General features: G+C 44.9%; 3 protein-coding genes across 5 annotated transcripts in view; 2 read left to right on the top strand and 1 right to left on the bottom strand.

The window, feature by feature from the left end:
• LOC131260660 (uncharacterized protein ZK1073.1) overlaps positions 1-6,290 on the bottom strand; it is a 32,708-nt gene extending 26,418 nt beyond the window's left edge. The window contains exon 1 of one of the 2 annotated variants that reach the window (XM_058262448.1): positions 6,252-6,290. In XM_058262448.1, the coding sequence (XP_058118431.1) occupies positions 6,252-6,272 (21 nt within the window). In that variant the 5' untranslated portion in view covers positions 6,273-6,290. The remainder of the gene's footprint in view (positions 1-6,251) is intronic. The other variant, XM_058262447.1, reaches the window with a different exon arrangement.
• Positions 6,291-15,160: 8,870 nt separating this feature from the next.
• LOC131272076 (uncharacterized) lies at positions 15,161-15,992 on the top strand. The gene is made up of 2 exons (XM_058273697.1): positions 15,161-15,739; positions 15,804-15,992. The coding sequence occupies exons 1-2, from the start codon at positions 15,161-15,163 to the stop codon at positions 15,990-15,992; spliced, it is 768 nt and encodes a 255-aa protein (XP_058129680.1).
• Positions 15,993-16,644: 652 nt separating this feature from the next.
• Positions 16,645-19,753, top strand: LOC131271201 (protein jagunal). 2 transcript variants are annotated; one of them, XM_058272598.1, is made up of 3 exons: positions 16,645-16,876; positions 17,349-17,727; positions 18,037-19,753. In XM_058272598.1, the coding sequence occupies exons 1-3, from the start codon at positions 16,788-16,790 to the stop codon at positions 18,166-18,168; spliced, it is 600 nt and encodes a 199-aa protein (XP_058128581.1). In that variant the 5' UTR covers positions 16,645-16,787; the 3' UTR covers positions 18,169-19,753. The 2 variants fall into 2 exon arrangements, with proteins under 2 accessions (XP_058128581.1, XP_058128588.1); XM_058272605.1 differs by having other exon boundaries at positions 17,349-17,721.
• Positions 19,754-20,007: the final 254 nt, after the last annotated feature.

Consider the following 20,007-nt stretch of genomic DNA (forward strand, 5'->3'; position numbering starts at 1 on the left):
CGACACAAGGTCTTGGTGGACTAAACAGCACAACCGGACGATAATGTCGGGCTGGCTTTGGCTCCGGGTGCTTCGAATACAGTTAACTATTCATGCGCCACCGGAGCGTGCCGATGTGTATGTGTTAGGTTCTGGCCATACGATGGGGAAAACGGAAGTGGCGAAAGGGGAAACATTTGGAGAGGGGCACTTACCGGGGCATGACATACAGGTGGATAAAGATAATAAGACGCCCGGCTCAACCGGTGAACGAAGGCACATGAATCCTCCGTCGCTTCGTTTCGCCCCCTGCGAAGTCCAACTCCAATGACGTCAACGAAAGGATGTGTAGAACAGGCCGCAGCCAAAGAACAGAACCGACCCCGTAAGTGCTTTCTCGGGGTGAAAAGCGTCGGCTGAATGGAGGTGATCATCCTTTCCCTGGGCCCCTTCAAAACCCTGGGCGCTTTCACGTCCGGTGCAAAACGGTACAACAACTTCACCTTAAAGTGTCGACGATGTAGGACGAGTCAGCCACTTTCCATACGGGTGTACATTACTTTGGCTTGGGGAGGTTAATTTGCAATGTTTTATACCGTGGCGCGCTAGTAAGAGACCCGATTTCCCGAAGGACCCGAGTCGTAGCAATGATGAAAAAGAGTTTTCCTTGCAGAAAGCTACTCCGTTGCAAAAAACGACGGAATCCTTCTGTGGAATATTGATTCATTCGCAATGTTATGTGGGTAAAATAACTACAACTTTTGATGACATCGACCTCGCAGAGTACGCGAATCTCTTTAACAAATTTATTTTTAGAAGAGCCATACTTTAATTTTAAATTTGTTTAAAGGTGACAAACAATGACAAACTGTTAATATTCGATCTGGGACGCAAACTGCATAAATATCATCTGATGGCTTAGAGAGAGGTTCATTAATTGAATTCATGCTCTATAATTTACATGCAAGACCAAATTGCTCAATTTTTACCGAACAAGGAAAAAACTAGACATAAAAAAATTTAGATGAAAAGGCGCATTTTAAGTTTGGTTAATAGTAAATTTGAAATTTACGTAGGATTTATCAAACATATGGGTGTTGAGCAATAGGTTAAGTTATAATAACTATAAATGTTTGAAATTTGGTGAAATAATTTAATGAAGTAACATGGAAAAATACTTTTAAAGCCATTTGGTAGACAGTTTCATCAAACTTTTGTTTCAAAGTCCATTTATTTGGTTCTGTGTTTGAAGAAGTTTTTTATAGCGTCACTATTAAAATAAATTTTGTTTTTGTAAAACTATTTAATACTTTAAGTGATAATTGGGAAACGGAAAACTTATAAATGTAACATACATTTGTTTTTTTTTTACATTTTCTAACTTCTAACTTTTCTTTCCAAAGGAAGGGTAAGCTCTAAAAAGCATACAAATCAGAATTCGCGTCAATATCTTCCTCAAAAATAGCTTCTCAAGATCAGATGAACTAATGATAACTCGCTCTCCGCATACAAATCTAAATTTAATCCCGCCAAAACAACAACATCCCTAAGCATTCCTTCCGAAATCCAACTCGCAAAATACTCGTAGTTCGATGCCGTAACAAAAGACCACTAGAGGAGAGAAATCGAAAAACACTCATAAACATCCGCAAGGCCACCGGGGGCCAATTGATCAAAACTCACTCAAAGTTCAGCAAAACAACAAACCGCTCTGCTTAATATCTCACCATCAACCAACGGGTCTCCACAACCAACAAAGTGTGATGGTGAAATCGCGCGCCAAAGAAGAAAGAAAGACGAACCGTACGTACTTTTTTTCACGCAATCACCATACCACGACCGCACGAAAGTGCAATCGAACGCAAAAGCAACGAAAACAAAACATGGTATTCCTTGAAGAAACATTTTCGAACACACCCACACACGCACACATGAAACGCTCCAACCCTTCATCACTTTCGACCGGGCACGGATTCCGCCGCGGGTCCAATTCATCTCGCTTTTGGCTAAAAATAATTAACCCATCAAGCGGGCGACCATAAGCAATCCCCCAACCCTTCCACTTCCCCAGGCACTTACTCTTCCTCCGGGAAGGCGCGACCTACGGAACGTGAAGTTCGCTGGCGCAAAACGATACGCAAACGCGATATTATAAAGTCCGGCGCAATATTCGTCGTGGGCCCGATCATGCGGGCCGGCGCGCCGGAGGGGGTGGTATTTTCTCGCTAGAGGTTGCAATAATCTACTTGTTTATGTTTTCACATCGGCTGCCTCCCCCAGCATCGTTCGCCCCGAGATCCGGGAGAAGGAGAAAAATAAAGTGCAAAAGAACCCGCAAACAAACACGATCGACAGAGGTGGTGTGTATATAAACGTAAAGTTGTAGGAGGGCTGCTCGAGTCTACGGTCCATCTCCAACCGAAGGGCCGAAGGATTGCAGTCGACGGTGGGGGTGGTGCGGGTAAAATTGAGGTTAGGTGCGGTCGTCAGTCACCATTCAGCACGCCGGCTCGAACGAGGGCTCGTTCATTTGTTCGTTCGTTTTTGCTGTCCGAGCAATTGCTCACATTTGCCATTTCAATTAACGAAGGCCGCACCCCCCCCCCCCCCCCAACCCCCCCCCCCTCTCCAACTGCCATCAGCTTCCCTTCGCAGGGCGCATAAATTGTCACCCCGAATGTCTCCCACTTGCGCCCGGCGAAAAGGGATGGACGATTTCCTCTTGCATAAACCCGAGGCCGCTGATTGCGCGGTGCAGTTGCTTCGACTTTGTTAGTGGCGACCACTCGACAGATAAGCAAACGCGTCCAAGAATACCCTACGTAAATTATCACATCCCATAGAGCTCGTGCCGGAGCACGGTGACAGGGAACCCGGGGAACCTTCCCGAAAGACGCGCCTCGAAACGTGAACAAATTTTCTTTCGATATTTTCTAATTGGCAGCAATTTATTTATGGCCCTTTTCCCCCCCCATCCGCTTATCGATGATGCGTGCGGGGGGGGGGGGGGGGCATAAGAACTTACATCACAAACAGCAGAATCGTTGCTTCCTTCCCACAGAGGGAGGGTAAGCGTTTCACCGTTGAGAACGCTTCGGTTTTGATGTTTCTTGACACCACCTTACCTTTGGGAGATACCGTCTTTTTAACCGTTTGTCCCAATACCTAATGATCAACATTCCAAATTTGGGACAAATCAGTGACACCGATTTTCAAAACTCATCAGTGACACGTGTTTGACGGGAGGGGATTATTGTTGGCATGCCTACGGAGGCAACAAACGAAACGGTTCGGTTCCGATGAAGCACGTACAGATAAGATATTTAAAGTTGAAAGTCTATCGCTTGTTTTGCGCGTCGCCTTTAAACGTTTATCAGTTATCTACCTCTTCCATCAACTTGTCAATTGATGTGACGAGGGAAATAAGTATGAGCCTTAAAGTATGCAATGTCTTACATATGAGAATCATTTGGTTGGTTTCGGAAAAGCAATGCAAAGCAGAATTGTTCCTTACGTACAAATTAATATGAAGACATTTCCTTCAGCGTTCTTACCCACTTTCTTGGTTAATCACGGAACAACATTATCCTTCCGTTTCTCAAGTTAAATGAGATGAAAACTCCCGCGAAAAAATAGATAAAAATAAAACTCATACCCTACGTAAAAGTTGCCGGCACGAAAGCACAACGTTAAGACTGCTCAACCTACCCGTGCCATCACTCATCCGACTTCGCCAACACCTGTTCTCTCGCACGACGCACGGTAACGACACCGCGAACTCACTTTCTCGCCTGACAATGATTAATTTCTTCGCGCCAGTAAGCGCATGGGGTTTCGCAGGAAAAAGCTCAATTACTTGCACGAGCCACCGTAAGGATCCGTCAACTGGCAAACGTAGGCCTTCCCTAAATTTGCGTTTCATCATCCCTTGGCAGTGAAAGGGGAAAATCACGGGGTTCGGAAGACAGTCGCCAAAGGTGCAGCAGAGGAACACGAAACCGAAATCCCCAAAACGGAGACATATTCCACACCATGCTCGGTGACGTGCACGGACAATTTTCCCACAGCCGTAGCCGGCAATTTTCCGCACGCAGCACGACGCAACCGGTAGAAAAGTCCCCCGGATGAAAGCCACCAAAGGAAAACTGTCTAAATGTTTGACGAAGAAGCCCCTGGCTCGCAAGCCACACAAATGACTGTAATTATTCTTCACTACAGTGGCTATCTCGGCTCGTTCGCGGCAAAGTAAACCTGCACCTTCTTTATCTTGGATGAATAATTGCAGGATTAAAATGGGAAGGATCCCACCGAGAGTGGTATTTGCCAACCATGAATATTGGTTCGTTTAATTTATTCCACCATACTACAAGTTCCTTAAAGCAAAGTAATCGATCGATCATTTCGAAGAAAAAGCGCTCCCGAGCATACGGATCGGTTTAAAAACGTCCAAGCTAAGGGGAAAATAAAACGCGTGACACTGAAAACACTGACATTGGCTTTAATGACCTACGACTACACTACTCGACGGCGAAGGCACACCGCCCCCTCGGGGCGGGCCCGTGTTCCCTCGTCAACTGGCATTATCTTCGGTGAGGTGGAATAATTTTCTCCGGCATTCGCAGAAAAAAGGTCCCGGTTGGGTTTAAATTGCTCGTTTCGGGGAATTTTTACAGCAGCACACCAACGGTGGCGTTTTCCCGCCAAGTTCAATGGAAAAGCTGGCGCAAATTGTAAATGTTTATGCTTTCTTTCCATCAGAACGGTGAACGAGTTGTGCGAATTGAAACCACAATTTGTTTCGGTCAAGTGAAAGGCTAACCGTGGGAAGCTGCAACATAATGAGCACTGTCGCTCCCGGCTAGGAAAGGTCGTTGAACGAGCTTTGAAATTTATTTTATTTTGGGGAAGCTCATTTGTGACCGAGCATCGCTTTAAATACTCTCTTTTAAAGATGTTCACGTAAAAAATTATAATTACCTTTTTTCACAAAATAGCGAGTCCAAATCCTTCACGTTTTACATGTCGGCCAACGATCCCAAATGAACAATCTAATTTATTCCATTAAATCATAAAACTTCACGACGACGCTATAAATCCCAAACGATTATTTAATAACGAATCCGAAACCGAAATCCTACCTATCTTTGTGGAGCTCAATCTTGTCAGCCTGATGGCTTATTAAGCTGTTATGGATCTGCTCGCATATTAAAGCTTGTCTACAAGACAAACAGGGGAAAAAAATAATAAAACCAGCATCGCTCGCTCTTTCTGCCAGGTTTGGAGACTTTTCCTTTCTTTCCAAAAAAAAAAAGCTTTCGCCCGCACGGTCGCGAAACCTGGGCAAGTCTGGGCGGTCTAATAAGCGTCCAAGGAGCGCAATCCAATTAGCATAATGATTATAGCGAATCTTCTTAAAGCTGAACCGTCCGTTCGTGTAGTTTTATCAAAGTTTTCCCAAAAGCGGTGAAGCGTTCCCATAGAGAACCCTACCGAAGGCTCGTTTCGATGAAGACTTTAAACAACGATAAACGATTGCATAAGCATTTTGTGCAAACTCGTGATTCACATTACTTCAAGCACGAGTGTTGCGTACTTATCGCTAGCTATCGGGAAGCAATTCAACGTACGAAAGTAGGGCGCCCTTAAAAGAGTAGTAAATATTTTCGGACCCACTTAGCAGCTTCATCAATCAACGAACCATCGAACGCCGCAATAACGCCGTGATCGTTTGGCAACTGGTTGCCAATTCGCCACCTTCGCACACACACACACACGCGTGTACGCCGTATGCTACCAGAATTTTCCGGCGGTACATTTCCAAGTCCCACCGGCGATGGCGAAAACCGGATAAATCGGGGTGTGTTTGAAAGGCTGTCTCATAAATAAAGCCAGTTTTCTGATGCGGCCTTCAAGTGGAAAGGCAAATTGACTTCCTTTGGCGCGTGAAAACACGCCGCCCCATGAAACATATTCGCCCGAATGGCCAAACCACTCTCCCTCCCCCTCCTGGAGGGGATCGATAATTCACGCTATCGCAATTGGGATTTACGATTTCGACCGACCGGTTCACGGAGTGTGGTGACTACGGAGTGTGGTGAAAAGTACTAGAGTGTGGTAAAATATTGTGGCCACTTGCTCCCGTTTGCCTGTCCCTCGTGACAGCTAATTCCGTTTTAATTAATACCTTCTTGAGGTGTAATTTTTTAAAAATAGCTTACAAGAGCATGCAGCCTTTGAAAAAAAAAGAGACTGAAAACATAAACAACACTCACCTTTTCCATAACGCTTTCCATGCGCCGCGCGAAAGAAGCTCGACGAGCTTGAGCGTCGCCCATGTTGCCGCCTGTTTTCGGTCACTCGAGGGGAAGCAAAATTATCTGCCACAGACCAACCCAACTCAGCTCCAGTGGAACGGGGAAACACAAATTTAATGTACACTTCACGATAATGTTGGACACACCTTTCACGAGCCAAAAAATGTGATAAAACTCTTCTTTCACTGGCACTTTAAAATCACCTTCATTTGGGGAGGGAAGAAAAAAACACAAGCATTAGGTTTATCACACAATCAATCAATAATTTTGACACTTTACCACTGGAAGTACGGTGTTCATATGGTGTTACGTTGTCAAATTTAGAACATGTCAAGAAGTTGAGTAGCGTTAGGTATTGTATTGCACCAGACAGAGACGCAGTTCATTGATGTTGGAGTTTCGATACTTTAATTTCCAGTTTAAAGATTCTTAATGATCTGTTTCAGAAGAGTTTTTTCTCATTTTTGTATTGAGTCTAGTACGAATAAAAATGTTGTGGGATCAATTCCTGCCTTCTAAACCGGTGGAGACATTTGAAACAACTTGATCAGCTGATTATGTATACAAATTCTTTTCCCGCACGTGGCCCTTCCCTGACGAATGAATGTTTTGAAACGAACAATCAATAACCAACACTTGCTAACTGTAAACATGAGTCACATTTTAACACCACTTGAACATATTTTTACCAAATCACTGCCCCAAAAAAATTATCACTCTCCCGTGTTGTTCCGACCGGTTCGCGAGTACAGAGTCAACTAAAATGCAATTAACCGCCAAACGCCCAACGGTTAGCGATCGTCCGTAGCGTTTTGGCTCTCAATGCCCGCTTATCAGCCGCCACCGAACGGTTTCGGATGCCGGGTAGTGTTTTACTTTTTCTTTTCCTCTGTTATTATTATTATGTACATATAATGCTATTCATTTGCCGGCGTGCGATAAGAAGTTGAGATTTTCGACCAAGGAAAGCGTCTTATCTACGACAACGACAGCAGACAGCTGTTCGATGGCGGTGCGCAGTGGCTACTTGGTGGTGATAAGCGGTGTTGTATATGTGTTGAATGTGTTAGGGTATTTTTTTCCTTCTACGACTTAAAATTATGCTTTAAGAATATCATGTTGCAAAATCCATACGGCAAGCAGCTTACACGAGAAAATATTTCTATTTTTGTAACATTGTTTTCTAAGCAACATTTTATAAACACAATTTTTCCAAAATTACCCACAACAGCAACATGTAAATGAGTCGTCACACTGCAACAAAGTGGTGTGCAAAAGACTTTCGATTGCTTTCCTACCGAATTGGCATGTTATGTCGGGTATGTTTGTTTTTAAGACCGCATCCCCTCCCGGCCATACATTTCAAGGATAACTCCCTCCCGCCGAGCCTCACCCGTCATTATTTGATAGCAGCCACTCATCACGTTCCGAACTGTTCCGGACATCAATTGGCTCACTAACTCGTTGGGCTGGGGGTGCAAAGTGGTCGTGCAATTATATTCCCATCACGAGCAGCCTCCGCCACGGGGAGAGGAATGGTGGCACAAAGCACCCCCCCGGGCTTCCCCCGAGCATGTGTTGGTGCGGTGTATTAGAGCGTCGGTAATGCCTTCCTTCCCGTCGGCCGTGGTCCACGAAAGGTTGGAGCAAACAAAATAAAAACAACCCGACCGAACATGCGAACGATAAGTTTTAATTAAGCCGAGCCATCTAGCGGTGCGTTATGTTGATAGTTCGCATTCCGGTGGCCCTAGTGAGCACCGGCCGGGCGACGATGTGGATGCGGTATGGAGGAGATCTTGGAGACATTGAGCAGACGGCTCCCTGCCCTCCAACCAAGCACTGGCACCCTTCCCCGGGTCGAGCAAGTGCGTCCCATATATCGTTCGGTTAAATTATACCGAACGACGAGCCGCCCGAGTCTGCCGGGTGAAGTTGGCCCCACGAGCTACTGGCTCTTGGACGACTCTAGCAGAGCTCGTTAGAGAGCGGGCAGAACTTCCCTTTCCGCCCGTTGCAGCACGGCATGCGTTGCGCCGTGCATCCGAATACAAGTAAATTAAGTTTAATTACTATTTATTGCTTGCGTTTGTTTATCGAGAAAGATAACAGCCTCGGTTCTCCCGAGGGAGGAGGAAGTGACGCTGACCTGCTGCCGTTACTGTAAGCCCTCCGTGGGCATGGTCCCTTACGGAATGGCGAGCTTGCTGCTGGAAGATACCGTATGGCATGGAAGGCATCGGAACCGTTCGACCCGAGATCGTCATGTTTCCTGACCTGCTCCCTAAACAAAGCAAGCCAGACAGCAAGAAAGACATGTGCATCCCACCGGAACGCGCCAGAGTCACGTACATCGAGCCGAGTCGATGTGTCTTATCGTAGCCTCGGGAGAAACGACGGGCAACCGGTATTGCCTTCCACTCTTGACGCCGAGAACTTGTAACGTAAACAAACCGGAGGACCAGGGGAACAAACTGCTTGAACAAAGTCGGTCATACATGTATCGAAACCCCCCGCCGAGTCGCCTGCTTCGACAATTTCAAACGTCTTCTGGCGCTCATTTGACTTTAAAATGTACGCTGGAAGAGCGCTTGAGCAACAGTTTGCTGCACCGGGCAAGTGTTGTTCTGACATGTAAAGTTTAGTATTATGAATTTTCAAACCGAAAACAAGCATCTAGCTCTGTTGACAAAGCATTTATTAGATGATAAGGGATAAGCTTAACAACTTCAATGCCACCTTCAAACCGTGAAATTGTTTACGGAAAGGCGGCCCATTTCGCTTTGTTGTGGTGTCAAAAGAAAACAAATTATACACCCGGCGTGGCAATCAGCTGTACGAGCGTAAAATATGTGCGCTCGATCACCTTCCCCGGGGTAACCGCGCATTAACACCGGCAGCATTTCGGGGCAAAATGTTGTTTACCATCCGAGAAGTTTTTCGGTCACCACAAGGCCAACCGACACGCGGCGCACAACCTCAACAAGCTGTCCTCGCACAGCAGCACGCTTGCTTTGGCCAACGGGAAATGAAAACCAGCGAATTAACGGTTTAACCGCGCGATACAAAAACAAATCGGTTAGGATCTATTCGTTGGCAAACGTTCTGGATGGATGCAATTTCGCGCGAGTTATAGCGCAAAACAAGTTGCACTAAAGCGCCATTTGGTCGATATTTTGAATTTGTGGCGATCGGTTCGAAGCGCAGAAAACTTGTTGGCATTGTCGCCCGTTTCGGAAGATGCAACCGGCGGTTCAACACTAGAGCGGCCGCGGGTGATTTTTTGGACAACAATTACCCATTACTGCTTTACTGTTGGCCATTTCGAATAGCACATACGAGTGATCAACTTATAAATGGCGCACAGAAGCTATCCCAGGCAATTTTGTTACTGTTGAGCTTTGAGAAAAATGTGTATTTTACTTGAAAACAATTGAAACAAAATATCAAGATTTTTTAAATTCAGCAACGAGTCAAAGCAACAGTGATCTCATATTGAAGAAACACTCGTATAAAAGAGATTGAAGATTAAATAGCATGACATTTAAAAAAAGTACGGTGAGTCTTTCAATCTGATACAATTATCGGGCGGTGCAATGATAACGTAATTGTGCTTTATATGGTACAGTTGACGGCAGCGGTTATAAATCGTACACAGCAATCAATCAATCTTCAGGTAGCTTTGCAGTTTGCACAAATGTGTGCCTCTGCCATAGTTACAGTACTCAAAGAGATATTAAACGTCGCTCGATTACATTCGCTCAAAAATAACTATAAAATAGACCTAAACTATTAAACGTTGATTTTGTGAGGTTTGCTTCGCTTGTCAATTCTCGATCGGACAACTCACCGTAGCAGCATTGTACCGAATAAAACCCTTGTCGCTCTAGTGTTAACGCACGCGACGTGTGCACAACGTTAAAATATTTTAATGACTGTCGGGCCAAAAACAAACTTGGTAGAACAATTATTGGCGACAATGAAGCGTGCCTAGAATTTGCGAACGACTGCACTGATCATCGAATTGCATCGATCACGCTCACGCAAATGACACTTCCAACGCAACCCCCTTTTCGTTTCGCAAAACAAACCCCTAGGGGTGAACACTGCTAGGGTAGGTGGGGGGAGAGGGGTGTAGACTCGGAGATAAACTAAACAAAGGCTTGCTGGTTGGGGACCACCTTGGCGCGGATCGAACGATTGGCATATTGACCCGCGCAGTGGCAAATTCGATTGACAAGTGATTGAATTAATCGTACCGCCCAGTGGGGTGCTATCGTGGGACCGGTGAAAGGGGGGAGGAGTCGGGGAGGAAGCTATGTTGGAGGTGATTTGAATTGTTTCGTTTTCACCCATCCTTCAGTTTGTTTATCGCGATCGTGTTTTTCACGCGATCGAGTTGATCGCATTCGTGCCAATGTGCTCTGGGAAAACGCGAAAAGCCAAAGGGACCGGTACAACAATTACACCCCTTGATGGGGTGATTGGACCAGATGCGTTTGAAAGCGAATTTTAAAATTAAAACACACAAACCGATCGATCTCGTAATCGCTCAAGAAAAAGCCACCCTTACGCGATCGCGCTATCGAAATCTACAAACACTTTGCCTAGCGTCGTAACGAAGGTGAAGTTCAAAGTCAACGATCCGTCGATCGGCGATTTGGGATTTGAAACATTTCCCCTCGGAATCATCGCCAACCATTGTTTGTGCCGAGAGTAATGAGATAATTTTTCGCCTCCTTTCACCAAACATCACCAAAAATAAACCTTCGTTTGCCTTTATCGTCTCCTGCTTTGCTACATTTCTTTTGTAGATTGTACAACAAAGTTCTTCCTTTATCGCGGGAAAATTTCTTCATCCATGTAAGCAACAAACACGCACACACTTTTGAAAAACAGATCGACGAACGATCGCCGGTCGTGAAGAGATCCCCTGGCCCCACTGGCTCAGCGGTTCCGAAAAACTGCGACGAAAATCGGCCACTGTTCGGCTTCCTGCTCGGAAAATGTAGCAAATACGCAAACTAGACTAGACACAACGGCTTCAGCGGCGGATTTGGATATTTTGGTCCTGCGGCGATGGCGAACGCCCATCTACCGACCGATTTCGATTCGAGCTCCGGCTCCGGAATCCGTCCGATCAGATTACACAAATCAAACTGACCGCTCGAATTCGACGTAGCACGCCTCGAACACCTCGCGCGGAAATCGTTGCCGTCGCCGATGTCGTCTGCGTGGTGTGTGCATCGCACGTACAGTCACGGCTGGCACGGGATGTGGGCCGTGGCAGGGTGTGTGGGGGGAGGCAGACCGTGCTGCATCCCGCGCACGTTCCGCGTTTGCTGCGTTGTTGTTTCGTTTCATCCGACAAGTGTTACCATTCTGCTCGGGCGGATTTTGTTTTTGTTCTGACTGTTCGCTCCTTCTCCTGGCGCACCGAGACCCTGGTGGTTGGTGGGGTGATGGGGTGGGAGTGTCGGCCAGACTAATTCTAACACCTTCTAGCGCACGCAGGGCTTGACACAGGGCACCAACACACCGAGGACTTCTCGTCAGCCCATTTTCGAGTTAAACGATCGTTAAGACGGAAGGGCACTTGGAAAATTGGTTCGTGGGGGAGGGAGTGGGGAGAGGGTGAAAATAATTACCTCCACCTGTCCTACCCCGATACTGCTCCGTTCGACCCAAGCCGTGCCTTTCGTGTCACATCACGAACTCATCTGTATCTTCCCTCCGACCGAAACCGAAACACCCCGACGTTGTGGACAGACGACCCTCTGTTTGGGGGCTTCTCTCCATTTGTGTATGTGTCTGAGAGTGAGTGTGGCATAGAGGTATGGTGCGCGATCCAATTCTAAAATGTGTGTAATTGTTTTACCAGCTGGACCTAATTTCTCATTTCCATTCAGTAGCAAAGAAAACGACGAAAAAGTTTCTCACTATGTATGGTTTGAATTGTTTGCTCTTATTACTCGAACTTTTTCATGTATTTTATTATTGTAAAATTAATGGATCTTGTTTTTGAAGCCTCTAGCCTAGAGTGCTTTTCAAATGCCATGAACGATATTTTTTTGAGTTTAAAAAAGTTTCAAAAAATATATAATAAGCATAGAACGTTTGCCATCCACTACACACACACACACACATACTCGATCGCAACGAAGGGTTCGACTGTGATTTTTTTGTTTTAATGACCACAGTTGCGGATGAACCGTCATCTGCCGCTTTCCGAGGGAAAAAAACGAATGGGAAGAAAATTCTCTCATCTAGTAAAAATACATTTTGTCTTGATCTCCTCCTGGGCCGTCCGATTTTACTCCCTTCCCATTTTGTCGGATTTTAAAACGCATAACGAATGCGCTCCGAGTCCGATGCAACGGGGATGGTAGGAACAGGCAACGGTAGTGGGAGTGTCGGAACTGAAGCTGCTGTGACATAATTTTCTATTCTTATGTGTTTCATTTTTCCGACTGTGAAAAGGTGTTGTGATCGGGGGCGAAACTATTTCAACGTTTTATATGAGACGTTATATTAGTATTTCCTTATTTTCCACTGCTTTGGTTTTAAACAGTGATTTTGAAATGTGCAAAAATACAACACACTTTACACTTGTTTTACTGTAAGGTGCTTCAAAAAATCTGAAACGTTTCCATTCTGAAGAAAAAATACTTCTTTGCCTCTAAGAAACTCCATTAGCTTGCGATGAAAATCTCCTGGGACGAATTAATGCCTCCCAGACACTTTTCGGGATGAGTGTGGTTCGTATGTTCCACGAGCGCCGTCTTCATATGCGTTCGTACATTCGTTTTTGTTGGTTGGTTCGCTCTGTTCGCTTGTTTGTTTGTCTAATGGCTCTGCGCAACCTCCTATACCCCCTTGGGGCGTGCCACCAGGTTTCCAGGGCACGGTGCTGCCGGGAAAACGAGAAAGTCTCCCCCACACGAAGGGGTCGGGCGAGTGGCTTCTACGTGCTGTTTGTGTCGCCCGACCAAAAGGAAACATTGTTCCCCGCTTGGTTTTTGGGTTTATTTCGGGTGCACAACTCTATTGATCAACCAGCGAGTGGCAAAAAAAAAAGATCAAACGAAAGTGTATTGGACTGGGGAAACGCCAAGAGTCTGCCAGGAGTGGAGCTGAAATAAGAACTCTACTCACATTTCCTCAGCGGTGCGAAGCAACGAATGAATTGTTTAAATTAAATTCTACCCAATTTCAACCGAAGCAGCATGCTCGTTAAATGTTGCTCAGAATAATCAGCAATCATTTTCTTTTTTCTGTTCGCATAACATTTATGCTGAGAAAGGAGCAGTTCTATAATGAATGTAAATAATGATGATTTTAATAGTTTATAAGGATTTATTTTAGAAGGAAAATAGTTATAGCAGCTTACATTAGAGAACGTAGCTTCATTTTTCATCGTTAAATTGAGACACTTTTTTGAGTTGTATGTTAGTTTTTTATGCCAAACTGTTCTTTTTTTCTGGACTAACATTTGTTCTTTCCAAATATTGAAGTTGTATTTTTTTTATTTAAACATTTCTCCAGCAGGATGGATTCTTGTCCAAAACCGGAGCTTCGCAATGGTAGCTTATGTTTAAATTATCCAACAATGCAAATATCTAGTATTAATAAAACTAGATCGAATAAAAAAGAAGAACACCGATCATAAAAATGTCCATGACAACAGCTTCCGATTGCGTAATTAGTTATTCGCGCACGTGAATTTTCATTGTGTCTAGAATGAAAGGTGCTAGATTTGCGAAGTGCAAACAGCTTCGTCAACAAGATGCGAAGATCATCCTACCGAGGGGATGAGCAGCATTGCGCCACTACTATCACCACCAACACCGTAATCACCTCCCCCAAGCAAGCACCAACAACACTCGTCGTCTGACGATCCTAATCAGCTGCGAATTAGGACTGTTTACCTACAACTGTGCAAAGATCCGGAGCAGAAGATCGCAGTCGCATGATCGCCTGACGGTTTAAACCAGCAGCGATTGCTTGATGCAACCGATCAAGAAACCAGCTTCTATTAGACGCTATCCCTTCGTGCTCCGGCCACTGTAATGGGGCCTTATTATCGTCCAATTTGCACCGTTTAGTGGGCAACCGATTGGTGGCGTATCGGCTGCCCGAGAATCCCGGCTGCACGATGACACCACCGCGTGAAGGACGACGGGCGGGAGGGTGGGCAATTGTGAAAAATCACGACCGAGTGTCGCGCCCCGACTACGGTACATCCAGCAATTTCCATCTCAATAAGATGATAAGTGTTGCCGAAAGTAGCACCATTAGAGTGCATCCGCACGATGGTTACGTGAAACCTGCGGCACACAAGCTGGAACAACATCGGAAGTAGCAATCGTGGTTGGGCTTTCTCGTGCCGGGATTGACGGTTTTCCTCTCCCTCCCGTACGAGCTCCACCCGCACACGTTGTGCCGTTTTGGGGGCGGTGGATAAGAATAGAAGATGGATTACATAATTTATCATGTGCCCTCCTGGTCGTCGCTTGATGGCGTTGATCGTTGCTCGTTTAGTCGTTTGTGCGTCCATCCCACGCGCCAATTGCGAAATAAGGACATTTATTTGCAACGGAATGTAAATCCTACTGGCACACTTGCTCATTGGTGGCGACTCCCTTATCTCTTAAATTACATAAGAGAGGCTTTGTATTAAAGGAGCGATGGTAGAAGTTCATAAAAAGCATATTCTCAATGAGATAATGAGTTATCAATGTTTATACTTCACAATCGCAATAAGGATGTAACCTAACACGGACGGAAGAGGGCAACAAACAGCTCAAGTGAACAGTTTCATTTTGGGCCTGGTGAGTTTAACATCACTTGAAAGACATCGATCAATAATGAAACGTACATTCGAGTACTTTGCGCCCACCATTTGCTACGACAAACCCGCCGCCGCCGTAGTGTCGAAGGAAGAATGTGACGCTCGAAGGTCCCAAGCCCTTCGAGGTACACTAGTGTTGGAGTTGATCGTACCGAAAAAATCGGCCAAAGTTTGGTCCATGCAGAAGGGCGATCTGTGCCGCATTTCGCTTCCGGAGGGATCGCAGGTTGGCGACGTTAACTTGTGGAACCTGGAGAACCCGCGGAAGGAACGATTCTTCTCGGGCAAGACTCGCCAGATCCATTCTACGCATCTGAAAACGTACGATCGTCTGTGGAGTTGCTTTCCGTACCTGCGTCCGATGGCCACCTTCGTGAAGGATTCGCTCGAGGATTACGGTATCGATCGCGATGGAGGATCGTTGCACGATGTCGCCGGGACGAGGTGTGATGATTACATCTACAAGCTGATCACCGGAGAGGATCGCGTAGGCAGTTGTCACAGCTACCTAACGGCCGCTGTCCGAGAGTACGGACTCTCGGAGGAGGACGTTCATGACACGTGGAATATTTTTATGTGTACCGGTTTCACAAGAGTAAGTACGAAGCGAACCGTGTTTTAAAACATTTTTTAAATCATTTACTTCCACTCGGTTCTAGGATACGCAACAATACTTCTGCAAGCCTAGTCCAGCTCGGAAAGGAGACTTTATTGAGTTTATTGCGGACATGAATTTACTCGCAGCTCTGAGCGCTTGTCCACAAGGCGACGTTTCGATTCAAGTAGGACAAAAGGTGCCGGATGAGAAGTGCTTCCCGATGAAAGTTGAAGTTTACCGACCAAACTGATTGGAAAATTGTCTATCCAAATGTAAAATAAATAGCCGAAAGCCTTTTTGTATTTGATTTGATATACACATATGATGCGTTCTGCACTGTAAAACACACCTAGCTATTCTTTTTTGAATATTTTCCATTCGAAACAATCCAGAACGACGATTCCCGCACATGTGACCAAATCCAAATAGCTCCGAACTGGGAGCGATTCACCTGACAAATCCGGATCGTAGGACCCACCATTACGTTAGCTGGCGAACCGGTAAATTTTTTTCCAAATTTTTCAAAAACTAGAAAAGATGGAAATCTGTTTCGACAAACAAAGATATTTGCTATAAAAAAAAACTATTAATTTGAGTGATTAACTTAAAAAATCACTTCAGAGGCTAACAAGTTCGCACTGTACACTGCAAATCGAAGATCGATTTCCGTTTCCCGGCAGAGTTGTGTCTCTTTATGGATAGAGAGCTAATAACCATTCTAGTACAATTCAAGCTATTAGATATTATGTTATCCTTTCGAGTTTCGCCTTAAATCTTTTATTCTGCGAAATTCCCCGAAACAGAAACGCTACGTTTGAAACGTAAACAAAACTGACTTTTCTGTCAAAATTTTCTCGCATTTTTCTATTTACCTGTTTGTCAAAATGCAAGGATCAGAAAAATCTGTGTAGTCTATGTTGTGAATCCGCACGGGATAGTGAAAGTACTGAGGCAAGGAAATTTCCCTTGCTTTCTCCGAGCGCCGCTACAATCCGACCCGTTTCAGGACACTGCTAGACCGACGACATAACATCCTCCGCACACGATGGCTTCCCGTGGCGGTCCAATGATCCTTGGCACCGACGGTGCCGACTTCGAGCATAGACAACGCGTGGCAGCTCACTACCAAATCAGGTGCTAATTATGTCCGCAGGGGTTAGGGTTATTTAAAGTGACCTGTGGAAAACGCATGAAACCCCATGGAAAAACGTTTCCCTAGGCATCGAGTACGAAGAGCGACCGGACATCACATTCGGACGGTTTGACTCACTGTGTTGCGTTGGCAGTTTAAAGCAACCAATTATTTTTGCCTCTAGTGGTGTGATAGAATTTTGCTTCATTGTTAAAAATAGACGTGCAATCGGGCACGGGCCGGCATGGAGTACGCGGAAGTGATCGAGCGTTTGAGGAAAAGCTGGCGGTGCTTTCCGTGCCTCAGTGACGTGGTGTTGTTTGTTGTGATTCCCCAAACGTCACTTTGGTTTGAAAGATCAGGCGCGAAGAGCGGGTATTCTGGAGAACCGGAACTCGGTGCACCACGTTTTCGTGTGCGGTAATCCCTGGCTAACCGACACTAACCGATAATTGTTTTTACTTTTCATTTTAGCGCACTGAACAAATCCCGGTTAAAATACTGCATTTTCTTCCACTACTTGCTGTTCTTCGTGATGCTAGTCAAACTGTCCGCAGACATCCTGGACAAACTGGACATTTTCATCCTGGAAATTGAGGAACTCCAGATACCCCCGCCGCTCTGGTGGGAGTACTTCTGGTGCCTGTCCGTGTTTTTGTCCTTCATTGGGCTGGCCGCCGCCCGCGGCAACCGGATCAACGATATGAAAAAGTACATGGTGGGTATCAGTACGGTTGCGTTCGTCCCGCTGCTGTACTGCATCTTTTACTACTTGAACGACGTCCTCGAGTATCTCAGCCTGGAAGAAGGTACCGAACTAGATGATACTGATATTTTCGTCTGGCAGGTAATTGTTAGTACCGATTGGCATCAATCTACACCCCCCTGGTGGAGCAAATCTCAACTTATTTTCCCTTTTTCCTTCTTTCCATTTCTTTCTTCTCTATCACCGTTTTGCGTGTGCGTTTGTGCCTTTCCGGTGCATCGGACACCCGTTTGGTTAACTAATAATCGCACGCATGTTTCACTTCCCTCCAACTTAACCGTACACATTTTAATTTGCCTTTGGTTACTTACCGTACACTTGGGGTGGATTTTCCATGCACCATACTCACTCACCCTCACGTGACGATCGTTTGTTTTGTGACTTTCTTTTCCGTAGGGCTATCCGTATGGACTGCTGTGGTACGGTTTCGTGCTGATGGCCTTCCAGGTGCACTTTTTCTCGCTGTTCTTTGCCTGGAATCTGATCAAAGCCTGGAGAGCGCGTGGCGCGCTCAAGAAAGGCCAATAAGATGGAAAGATGTGGGTGCCAGAACGGAGCTACAGCAAATCTGCTCAAAGATGCACACGGAACCGGGTGCACAATGTAACGAACCACAGAACCAGCCGAACGTCTACCGTACGCAACACATACGAACAGAAAATAATTCATCCAACAAACATCATTCTACACGGCACACTACGCTCAACAAAAAGGTGCTGCTCAACGCAACAAGGACGTGTTGCGCTGGGTAACGAAACGCTCCACTGAAACCCTTTTTTCGACAAAGACAATATACTTAGTATGCAATGGAACGAGTTGTTGAACAGTCGATGTAAATTTTAGACGTGTTTTTTGTTCCTTGTTGAAACGACCTTTTTCTTTAATATTATCCCTCACCATGACTAGAAACCCTTAGCATGCTGCTGGCTAGAAACCATTTCTGTTGCGACGAAAACCATGCATGAAGCGACCGTACGTGCACTATTGCCGATCCGATTGTATGTTTACCTTGACGACGTAGAAACGGTTCCATCCTCGCCCAATTCACCCATGCCTAAACGATATTTGCAAAGCTAAAAATGTACGCGTAATGGCTATCGAACGATTATTGAGATGTTTAGTAGGAGTTTAAGTAGGAAATGCAGGTAAACGCTGCCTTATTTGGTTTCTTATTTGCTTCGCTTTTTACTGCCTCTAAGGTCGATTGTAAACATAGCGGATGTACTTGGGTATATTATAGTTGGACAATATTAACACTTAACTTGCCACCCACCCACACACATACTCTTGTTACTAAAAGTAGTCAAAAGACAGCATACAGTGATATTTAACAACAAACATACAGGACACAAAAACACGCTTTTTAGTGCAGAATTGAGAAACTTATTGGTGTGCAACGTTTTTCTGCGTAAACTTATCAATACCCGGGTTAATAGGAAACCCTTATCGTTGTTCAAAAGATGAACCTAAATTTCTACCCATGGAACCACTTTGAGATGGAGTCGTCCTTTAACGGAATAAGGAAGAACGCAATGTCGAACAAAGCAAGATTGGGTTCATTTCAGTTATGTTCAACCATCAGTTACATTCGTGTTACAATACTGCCATGATGGGAAAATTTAGAACATCATCAACCTCCCAGCCTGATACCTACCCCAAGGAAGATACCAGCATCATCTCCTGTGAATTACGCGAACGAAGAAGTGGAAGTGACCGATATGATCCGTGTATACAACCAAGATCGTCCTGTTCCTCTTCACTTTTTTTCGGTAGCTATCGTTGCGGTAGTGTTACACTAAAAATGACTACGATAATTTCCGGTCGGGCGACAAAGGAGACGAATAGTCTTAGCTTTTCGTTACCTTGTTTTATGTTTAGGTTTTTCTTTCTTTATTAATGCGTGATAGAAAACGAAAAAATGTTAATCGATTAACAGTAGCGTGAACAGAGAGAAGAAAATAAGGAGTGGTGAGAGAAGTACACAGGGTTTTGAAACTGTTAAGATGACTTATTTATAGTAAATGGAAAATCGAGAAAATTTACTGAAAACTGTTCTTATGACGTTTGTAGAGACGAATGAACTGTGCTTAAGAGATTTAAATAAAATGGTTTATTTAAACTGTTGTTTATTATTAGTAGAAATTCAAGCACGATGTTGTGGTAAAAACTTGACTTGGAATGTTAGAAACCCGAGAAAAGGAAGTATAAATAATGATCCATATGTAGAACTTTTCTACAATGATTGACGTGAAAATGACTGATCTTTCAAGAGATAAAAAAGTACATTTTTTACTGCTTCAACGGAACTGTTGAACCGCTGAAGCTGTTAATATGGTATGATAAAATAATTTAAAACTCCGAATGGTG

Source organism: Anopheles coustani, chromosome 3 (assembly GCF_943734705.1).
Source record: "Anopheles coustani chromosome 3, idAnoCousDA_361_x.2, whole genome shotgun sequence".
Classification (NCBI taxonomy): domain Eukaryota; kingdom Metazoa; phylum Arthropoda; class Insecta; order Diptera; family Culicidae; genus Anopheles; species Anopheles coustani.